Here is a 10424-nt window from a genome sequence, read left to right as displayed (position 1 = left end):
TTTATAGCTGTGTATCTTTACCTTGTAGGGGCTTAACATTAGTAAAGCTGTTCACAACTAACCAGAAGTTGGTAATTTTGCACAAATATGAATTTGATGAGCATGTTTCCTTTACTCAGGTCTGCTGACACAGTCCATACATTTTGTAAATGAAACAAGTTTGATTTCTCTGTTTAAAACTGAATAAACTCAAAAAATCATTGATTGTTGTTTGTTTTTTTGGACAATCAAACTCTTTTCTAAGAGATTTTGAAACACTCAAATGTCAGAAACGTTATATTTTATGACAAATATCATCTTTATTGACTTTAAACGGAATCAATGATTAACTACTGCTGCTACTGTGTGTCTAACAGGCCTATTGTGATGTAAATGAAGGTTCCACATGCCACTGGGACAGAGTTCAATGTGAGTATTTAAAAGGGTGTGTTCTGTCATTAGTGTGTTCTATTGCCTGTTTGTTATACTTGGCTACCTTCATAATAGGGGAGTGGTTACATATGCTGTAGGTTTAATTTAGTCAGAAATGGTTTTGTCGCATGCTGGTCACCTGTTTGGCAGTTAATGGAGAGCAAAGTTCTACTTCATATTTGACAATATATGTACAGTTCATGTAATTGCGAGGGCCAACAGTCATGTGTTGTACGGTGACGGACATGGATACAACAGCTCTGATCTACAAGGTCCTCTGTGCCCATGATGGGTCCTTTGAGCTGGGAGAATTACGTGCCAACATTAGCACCATAGAAGATGGCCTGGAAAGTGTTTTAGGGAATCAGGAGATGTTTACCAGGGCTGTCTCTAAGGGAAACAAACTGATCGTTGCCCAGACGAAGATGAGGTTATGCAGAGCTAAAGGATGTAGTGGCTGCAGCAATTTACACCTGTGTAAGTTTTATCTGTATGGAACATGTCCATCCAATGAGAGGTAAACCTTTTTTACTTTTCTGTTTTGTTTTTACTCTGGCAGTTATTTACCTGTCATATTACTTCTATTCATTCTACTGTTTTATTTCTTCCATTTTCTAAATTCTTGTGGTCTTACAGAATGTGACATAGGTAATGCACTACAGTATAAATGTCAATTGCTACAGGTTCATGGCAGTTTGTAGATTTGACATTTAAGCCATTTCAAAAAATAAATAGAAATTCAAGAGCTAAATAAGAAAACGCCTCTCGCTCTTCTTGTGATTTCCAGACAAGGATGCCGTCTCTGCCATGAGCTGACGTCAGAGCATAACATCAGAGTCCTGAGAGAGCATTATCTGGAGAAACTGGACAGGAAGGAGCCATGTACATTACTGCTGCAGAATGACAACGCCCTTTTACCCCCAGTATGTGCGTCATAGGCATTCAGAAAGTATTCAGACCCCTTGACTTTTTCAAAATGTTGTTACGTCACAGCCTTATTCTACATTGGATAAAATATTTTTTYCCCCTCATTAATCTGCACCCAATACCGCATAATGACAAAGTGAAAACAGGCTTTTAGAAATTTGTGCAAATGTATTAAACATAAAAAACAAATACCTTTTTTACATAAGAATTCAGACCCTTTGCTATGAGCCTCGAAATTGAGCTCAGGTGCACCCAGCCAAGCTGAGCAATCAGGGGAGAAGGGCCATGGTCAGGGAAGTGACCAAGAACCCGATGGTCACTCTGACAGAGCTCTAGAGTTCCTCTGTGGAGATGGAATAACCTTACAGAAGGACAACCATCTCTGCAGCACTCCACCAATCAGGCCTTTATGGTAGGGTAGCCAGACGGAAGCCACTCCTCAGTAAAAGGCACCTAAAGACTCTCAGACCAAGAGAAACAAGATTATCTGGTCTGATGAAACCAAGATTGAGCTCTTTGGCCTGAATGCCAAGCGTCACGTCTGGAGGAAACCTGGCGCCATCCCTACAGTGAAGCATGGTGGTGGCAGCATCATGCTGTGGGGATGTTTTTCAGGGGCAGGGACAGGGAGACTAGTCAGGATTGAGGGAAAGTTTAATGGAGCAAAGTACAGAGAGATCCTTGATGACAATCTGCTCCATAGCACTCAGGACTTCAGACTGGGTGAAGGTTCACCTTCCAACAGGACAACGACCCTGAAGCACACAGCCAAGACAACGCAGGAGTGGCTTCGGGACAAGTCTCAATTTCCTTGAGTGGCCCAGCCAGAGCCCGGACTTGAACCCAATCTAAAATCTCTGGAGAGACCTGAAAATAGCTGCGCAGCGATGCTCCCGATCCAACCTGACCGAGCTTGAGAGGATCTGCAGAGAAGAATGGGAGAAACTCCCCAAATACAGGTGTGCCAAGCTTGTAGTGTCATACCCAAGAAGAATCRAGGCTATAATCGCTGCCAAAGGTGCTTCAACAAAGTACTGAGTAAAGTGTCTGAATAATTACGTAAATGTTTTTGCTTTGTCATTATGGGGTATTGTGTGTAGATTGATGAGGGGGAAAAATTATAATACATACAATACATAAGGCTGTAACGAATATATATATATTTTTAAGTCAATACTTTCTGAATGCACTGTTTAGTTCAGCCTCTTTACAATTTAAGTTGAATACAGTCATAAAGATGCAATGCCAGCAGGGAACACAAGCTGATTCTTACTTTTGATTCACAGGCATTGTATATTCAATGTTTATTTCCCCATGTCCAAAATGACTAATGATGAATGCACAGACTTGGGGCTATCATCCAAGTATGTTGTCGTGTCTTTGGCTATGCCGGATTAAGTGATATGACATGCTATTCTATAAAATCCTTTCTCTGTAATTAATATTACCTGATTGAGCTAATCATGTAAATGTAATTAACTAGAAAGTCGGGGCACCACGAAATAATATTTATAGAGCAGTTATCTTCCGAATAAACTCTTAAAGACCTAGTAATATTTTACATCAATAGCAGTCAATATTAATCGTCACCTTATTTCAGTCTCATCTGAAATTTGTAAATTCTTAGTTCACGAACCCTGGCTAACAAGTTGAATCAGCAATTGTTAGTGGAATTTTAATTCCTATGTATTCATTAACCAATTAAATAAAAATACTCAGTCTGTACCCAGAGTTTGTAAGGTTCTGGGGGAAGTGAAACAGATGGAGACCAGTTTAAAATAGTCAGTGACGTTTATTCTCGAGAGCTCTGATCATAATCACATATACCTTAGTTTATATATCACACATAGCGTCATAGCGTACGAAATGTCCCTCCTCCTCTTGGACAATGACGAAGCTGCTTTTAAATTCCATTCCAACACATACATATTGCTTATCATATGCTACCACATGTTACATTATTCTACTGCAAGCCTAACGGTTTCTCCTCTCCCTGGGTGGGGAGACTTTCTTCCTGTTATCAGTTTAACAGTGGTCACAAGTTGTCTGTCACAAGCTGTCTGTTAACAGTTCCTCTTTGCCAACATTCTTCATCAGACAGGGTAGAATTCTGTTAGTTACAATCCTGCGTTAAATGTATACATATTTTAGTCATTATACATAAAATCCATAACAGCAATACAAAATTGGGTAAAATTATTTATTTACTAAATACCTAATTAATCACACAGAATGAATCATACCTTGATTACAAATTATGTCATGAAGGAAAACGTCCCTAGCGGACGGAACAGATATGACAGCTGGTTACACAAAGAAAATGAGGGTTGGGTTTGAGTGAAAGAGCGGGAAGACTGAAGAACAAAGGGAGAAGCGATGTCTCTATCGTAAATACAGGATCTTATGTATTCTAAATTACCGCCCATTTGGAAAAGGAAAATGCAATGAATATTTACTCTGAGCTGCGCTTCAATAGGTTGGTGGTAGATGGAAGGCCGTGTTGCCCAACAGAGTCCTTTGAAGAGTGTCTCTGGTGGTGAACGGGAAACATTGTAGTGTCGTCGTTGTGTGGTAGACGGGATACTCTGTCTGTCCTCTCCTAGCCCAGTTTACAGCGGCCGCTGCTAACTCAACGGCTAGGAGGTATCACTTCTGTAGCGAATAAGAGTTCAAAGTTCATACCATTCGCAACCAAAGCTCACGCTGAGGTTGGCTTCGTTCTGTAGTAATTATCTGAAACCTTCTGACATTGGATCGTCATCCTAATGTACCYGGAACAGGAAGTTATATTGTCGTCAAGGCTTTATATAGGAAGGGAGAGGAGGGCGTGTTTCATAGTTTATAACCAATGTCTCTTCATGTGGGCGGGCCACTGAGTCGGGTCTAATTCACTCATGAAAACCCAATTCTCACATTTTAGAAGCTAAAATCACATTTCATCCCCTCACAAATAATTTCATATTCAAACATTTAAATTGCACAACAATTCCATGTGAATCTGATAACTATAATGTGTAGACTTTCCACTGTACCGTTTATGTCATCCTATCATTGATGAGAATGTCTCAGATGACAACCGAACTGACATCATATTCATGAAGTACCAACGCATATGTTCAACTGGTTGGATTACCAAAATATGGTTAATTTCCCCCCACCTTCTGATGTTCCCAGAATCTCTATGTTAACCAAGGGATTTTCAATAGTCACAACAGTAGGGTAGAGAGAGGAAAAAAAGTGGGAGAGGTATTTATGACTGTCATAAACCTACCCCCAGGCCAGCGTCATGACAATGTGTACTAAACTGAGCATGCAGATATCTGTACAAATAATGAATTTGAATTGGGGCTGATGCACTTAAACAGAGTTTGCACTACCCAATGTCCTTATCAAGCCCTCATCAGGAGTGGTCTGTGTTTGTCTCCAGGTTTGCTTCACATACAACAAAGGTAGTGGAGAGTACGGCTACTGTCCTGACAAGGAGAGCTGCAGAAGACTCCACGTCTGTGAGCGCTACATCAGAGGAACCTGTGCTGCAGAGGTGGACTGTGACAGGTCTCACGACTTCTACGAACCCCACCCGCTCAACACCCTGCAGCAGAGGGGAGTACCTAATGAACTGGTGGCATCTATGTTGTCCACCTACCGCAACATCCAGGCAATCAGGGATACAACTGATGCTAGTGACAACTCACGTTGGTAAGAGACCTTGTAGAGTAGCCCACACTATCCTCGTCTCCGGGCTCAATTGCTATTGGATATAAATTCGTAGAGAGAGCTGCCAGGTGGTTGAGATTATACTGTACTGACTGTATTTTCTTATAATGCGGTCTAACTTTCTCTACTCATCCTCAGCAAAAAAGACTCTGGTAACCGCCTGCTGAAATCCAAAGCTTTACCCAGTCACTGGGATAAATCTTCAGTACCTGAAACTGGATTCAAGGTTCATAATAATTTTTTAACTCATAAGATCTTCCATCTGGTCAGAAGGCAGTGAAATATAAAGCTATTACATTGGTAAAATTAGGTGTTCTTTTCAAATGCATTCTCTCTAGAGGGTTGCTCTGCAGAGTTCCTCAGCTGAGCACAAGAATATTCTGGATCTTTTCCATCAAACTATGACTGGCTTCAGTGTGAAGACTATTGAGAGGGTGCAAAATCGGATCCTGTGGGAGGTCTTTTCGTGGTAAGAATCACAACTCCTCGTGCCAAATAAAAAATGTAATCTACCCAAGAAATATATTCATATTGTCTGCGTTAATCAAAGCAGTTACAACATAACATATGCAAACAGATGTAACATGTTAATGGTAATTGGTACTTAGTTTTCTAGCAGCAAACGAGCAGACACATGCAAATGCTATGAGGTGACACGCCAATGAAGATACTGACAAATTAATCTGTTGTTCCTCTCCCAAGGCAAGAAGATGTGATGAGAAAGACAAACGCAGGGAAGGAGAATGAGAAGCATCTGTTCCATGGAACAGACTCTAAACATGTGGATGCTATATGCCTGCAGAACATAGACTGGAGGATGGGTGGAACACAAGAAACGCCCTATGGGAAAGGTGATTTCTGCATTTTAGATTTGAAAGTTTATATAAGAATTTGTTATGTTATGTGGAAATGGCATTGGACCACATCTTTTTTGCTATGCTCTTTCACGTCACATTGTGGAAATACAGTGGAAAAGTTGACCAAACAAATGTCTTTGTTATGTGACACTGTCACTGTGATTGTTCTAACCCTAACCCATGTCTTTCCAGGAAGCTACTTCTCTAAGGATGCCAAGTTCTCCCACAGCTACACCAGCCAGTCAGAAGTCAGGTCCATGTTTGTTTGTCGTGTGCTGGTGGGAAACCACACACAAGGACACTCCAGCTACCTCTGCCCCCCCTCAAAAGATGGAAGTCACACCATCTCCTATGACAGCTGTGTGGATGATATCTACAACCCCTCTGTATTTGTGGTGGTCGGGAAGCACAAGGTTTACCCAGAGTACCTTATTCAGTACAGGGAAGGGTCCAGGCCTGGGACCTATGTTCCACCACCTAACTTTGTCCAAAACCAGAGCCACCACAACATGTACTGGCAACTTATTCCAGTCATGCTACACTCACAAGCCACCCCTGTGCTGCCCAACAATGCAAGGTTCAGATCTCCTTGCCCAACAGGACCTGCCTTTTCCCAGCCCACACTCAGTACCCAGCCACTATTTTCACATTACTCAAACCCACCCAGGCCTCCCTCCAATCCCTCTGTTTCAAACCCTTCAAGACAGAGAACCCCCAGACCTACCTTGACACATGCTTCTGCACAGTTTGGCTCCCTTAACTCCTTGACACATCCATCGTTTCAGCCAGGCCTGATGACTTACGTCCCTCATCCACTACCCTGGGTCGGCTCTATGACCTCCATACCACGCGCACCTCCACCCAAGACAAGATCACAGTTTGCTAAAATGAAAGCAAAAAGTAAATCTACGGCATCACTAGATAATCTATAATCCTTGGTAGTCTATTTTTATAAAAAATGTATTTAGAGGGAAATGACCTTTTATGTGTAAATAAATTGTATTTATGGATTTTATTTTGAAATGTGTCCTTTTTAGCTCAGTTGGTAGAGCATGGTGCTTGTAATGCCATGGTAGTGGGTTTGATTCTCGGGACCACCCATACGTAAAGGGAATGCACGTATGACATTAAGTCACTTTGGATAAAAGCGTCTGCTAAATGGCATTTATTATATAATGTGTAGTTCAGACAGTGTTGACAAAAGAATCAGAATTGGGCTGCCTGTTTAAATGCTGTCATAGTAGTTTCTGAATGCACCACTGCATAAAATAAAATGTAAATGTTTTTTCTACTTTTTAAGGCGTTTGCTTCCCCCTTGTGGTGATGTTGCTGAATTACACCCTACTTATTCTACATTTCTCCTCACATCTAGTCAAACATCCAGTCAATTACTTTCTATTGGTCATTGAGTATATTTAGTTGAAAACACAAATCCAACTACTTTACAAAATGTGTCAGCAGACCATAAGTCCCAGAGTGAAGGAAACGTGCTCATCATATTCCTTGTTACTAGTTGAACATCACAGGAGGCTGCTGAGGGGAGAATGGCTCATAATAATGGCCGAAACAGAGCAAATGGAATGTCATCAAACCCCTGGAAACCATGTGTTTGATATCATTCCACCAATTCCGCTCCAGTCATTACCACAAGCCCGTTCTCCCCAATTAAGATGCCATCAACCTCCTGTGTTGAACATCATTCTTGTTTGTTGCAAGGGTTTAACACACCAACTATGCATATTTGACATGAAAATTGAATTATCATTCAGAAACACTACAAATTGTCAACAGGTTGAATTTTGACCGGCAAATTGTTTAACTCCTGCACTCTAGATGATGTGATAGTAGCAGATGTGTCAGAAGTAGTGCTCGATGTGGAGTGGTGAGACCCAGAGAGTGTGGAAGAGTCTGTGTAAGTGGGGGAGTATGATGAGTGAGAAAGTGTGTGGTAAGGTGTGCTCAATGAGGTTGAAGGGAATAGGTACTGCTGGCAGAGAGAGTGCGAGTAGCTCTTTCTGAGAGGCTGTGACCCTGAGAGGGTGTGTCAGTTGAACGGAAAGTATGCAAGAAGTGGTGCTGGCAGGGGTAGTGAGTGTGCAAAAGGGATTGCTGGAGCGAGTGAGTGTGCGAGTGTGGGCAGTGCCAGGGCTAATGAGTGTGTGAGAGGGGGCACTGGCTGAGGGAGTGAGTGTGCAAGAGGAGGCACTGACTGAAGGAGTGAGTGTGCAAGAGGGGGCACTGGCTGAAGGAGTGAGTGTGTGAGAGGGAGCACTGGGTGAGGGAGTGAGTGTGTGAGAGGGAGCACTGGGTGAGGGAGTGAGTGTGCGAGAGGGGGCACTGGCTGAAGGAGTGAGTGTGCGAGAGGGGATGCTGGGTGGCCAAGTGGGTGTATAAAATGGGGTACTGTCTGTACGAGAGGGGGTACTGGCTGGGGGAGGGAGTGTAAGAGAGGGGGTACTGGCTGGGGTAGTGAATGTATAAGAGAGGCTGCTGGGTGGGGTAGTGGGTGTATGAGAGGGGGTGCTGGTTTGGGTAATGAGTTTATGAGGGAGTTTGCAGAATAAGGGAGTTTAAGACCAATTAGCTTGGCCTAGGGTGGTATCCAACAACTGAGAACTTGAGGCTGGCTTCATGAGGACTGCAGACTGACTGAATCCCAATGGAGTTCGGGCAGGTTTTGGGAGACGTGAAGGGGGAAGAGAATCGGTTGGATTAGAGAAAGTGGTGGCAGCTTGAGATGGACTCAAAGTGTAGCAGCAGCTGCTGCTTGAATCCGGTTGGATGTTGGGTATTGGACTATGTAAGTGGATTGGATAGAGACAGTTTTGGGTGGAGCTGGAGCCGAAGAGGACCAGTGCATGACGCTATCATCATATTTGATGAGGAACTCGGGGGAACACCTGGTTCGTTTTAAACACCACATATATGGATGGGTCCAGGACATTTTCCACACAGCTGTCATAGAAAGTGGGGGTTCCCTCGCCTTTTGGAGGTGGAGGTACGATGGAGGTACGAGTTCCCTCGTGTGTAGTCACCAACAACCACCCGACAACAAACATGGACCTCACTCCTGAGTGGCTGCTGTAGCTGTGTGAGTACTTGGCATCCCTGGCAAAGTAACTCCCTAAAACAAACAGAGAAGATCATCAGTAAAACAAAATGACTGACTATAATGAGATCATGACTGCTTCTAAAATCTGACTACACTTCTGACAGATGGTTAACATGAGGTACCTTCGCCGTACACAGTTCCGTTGGTTCCACACAGCCTCCAGTCGAAGTTATCTCTGCAAATGGAGTCTACGTGTTTTGGGTCCGTTCCGTGGAAGAGATGTAGCTCCTTGCTCTTTTAACCTCCATTGTTTTTTTTTCACCAAATCTCTTTTCCTAAAGAAACAGGGAGGAAAACAGCTGCTTCCCCATAATCTTGTTCAASCCAGAGTTTACTTAGCATTTTGGAAGTAACAYGCTAGGATTGTGTGTGAGAGTTGATGTAAACATACCACTGGAAGACTTCCCAGAGGTCCCTGTTTTGGACCCTCTCGATGCTGGTGATTTGGACGCACCTCATGGTCTTGTTGAAAAGTTCCTGGACCTTCTGATAGCCCTTGTCAGAACTCAGAAGAGTGACTGTCTGCAGGAGGGGAAAACAAAATGGTTGTCACAGCTGAAACAAAAAATTTAAAACTAACCTTCCTATAAGCCTAAGCAGAATAACCACATGTAAACAAGTGACCTTGTATCCAATATCAGGCATGGCAGACCAATTCTGAGAGGGGTTGCATGGTCTATTTGTCCTGAGGATAAATATAAAAGAGAACATGACAGTCAACACTAAGAAAATAAGTAGCTCAGTTGAATACCTTTAGTTTTTTTGCGCCATGTCTGTAATTACAAGAATAACTATTTGAAACATGTCTGTTGCAAATTAAACATATTTTGCACAAGAGTGTTGTGTGTTACCTCTGAAACTCAGCTCATAAGACTGCTGGCCTGCAGTGAACTTCACCACAGCACTTTGATCCTCCTGGTACCTTTTCTCAAGGTCTTCACTGGTGACGGACGACAGTCTCTGTTTGTGATTTATAGGAAAAAAACTCAAATTCAAGGGGAACAACAGTTTACTCTATATTGTCCTCGTAACACGTCAGCCTGTTTGAGTGTTTCACACCACTTACAATGGATGCGTACTGGACCCATTTGCCGTACTCGTCCTCCCAGAACCACGCCCACTCTGTGGTCAGGACGTACATTGGCTCGGTCACAGAGGTGGATGGAAGGTGAACTTCACTGAATCCGTGGCTCATGACTTCAAAATGTACACACTTGGATCCCTCACTGTGAAGCCATAAGAAAATGTAAACGGTAAAGCAATCAATCCCCATGACCAATTCCCATTACAAGAATGTACTTCATTCACACTGCAAAATATTTGTATCTAGTTTAATATGACATAACATACCGCACCTTTGTATCTTAGAATGGTCACAGAAGTCTCTCTAGATTGCTTCG

General features: G+C 42.7%; 1 protein-coding gene across 1 annotated transcript; it reads left to right on the top strand.

Annotated features, from left to right (window-relative positions):
- Positions 1-547: 547 nt before the first annotated feature.
- LOC112074978 (protein mono-ADP-ribosyltransferase PARP12-like) lies at positions 548-6933 on the top strand. The gene is made up of 7 exons (XM_024142043.2): positions 548-928; positions 1199-1334; positions 4766-5037; positions 5194-5281; positions 5394-5524; positions 5758-5906; positions 6105-6933. Exons 1-7 carry the CDS (start codon positions 636-638, stop codon positions 6842-6844), a joined length of 1809 nt encoding a protein of 602 aa, XP_023997811.1. The 5' UTR covers positions 548-635; the 3' UTR covers positions 6845-6933.
- Positions 6934-10424: the final 3491 nt, after the last annotated feature.

The sequence above is a fragment of the Salvelinus sp. IW2-2015 genome, unplaced genomic scaffold (assembly GCF_002910315.2).
Source record: "Salvelinus sp. IW2-2015 unplaced genomic scaffold, ASM291031v2 Un_scaffold2914, whole genome shotgun sequence".
In the NCBI taxonomy this organism is placed as follows: Eukaryota; Metazoa; Chordata; class Actinopteri; order Salmoniformes; family Salmonidae; genus Salvelinus; species Salvelinus sp. IW2-2015.
Note: the sequence above shows the minus strand (reverse complement) of the source record. Positions and strands in the feature narration are given on the sequence as shown.

Excerpts from the sequence above, each read along its gene's own strand:
- LOC112074978 (XM_024142043.2), top strand. The coding sequence starts at position 636 with ATGTGTTGTACGGTGACGGACATGGATACAACAGCTCTGATCTACAAG. Across the intron at positions 1,335-4,765 it reads ACAACGCCCTTTTACCCCCA|GTTTGCTTCACATACAACAA; the intron begins GTATGTGCGTCA and ends GTTTGTCTCCAG. Across the intron at positions 5,282-5,393 it reads TACCTGAAACTGGATTCAAG|AGGGTTGCTCTGCAGAGTTC; the intron begins GTTCATAATAAT and ends CATTCTCTCTAG.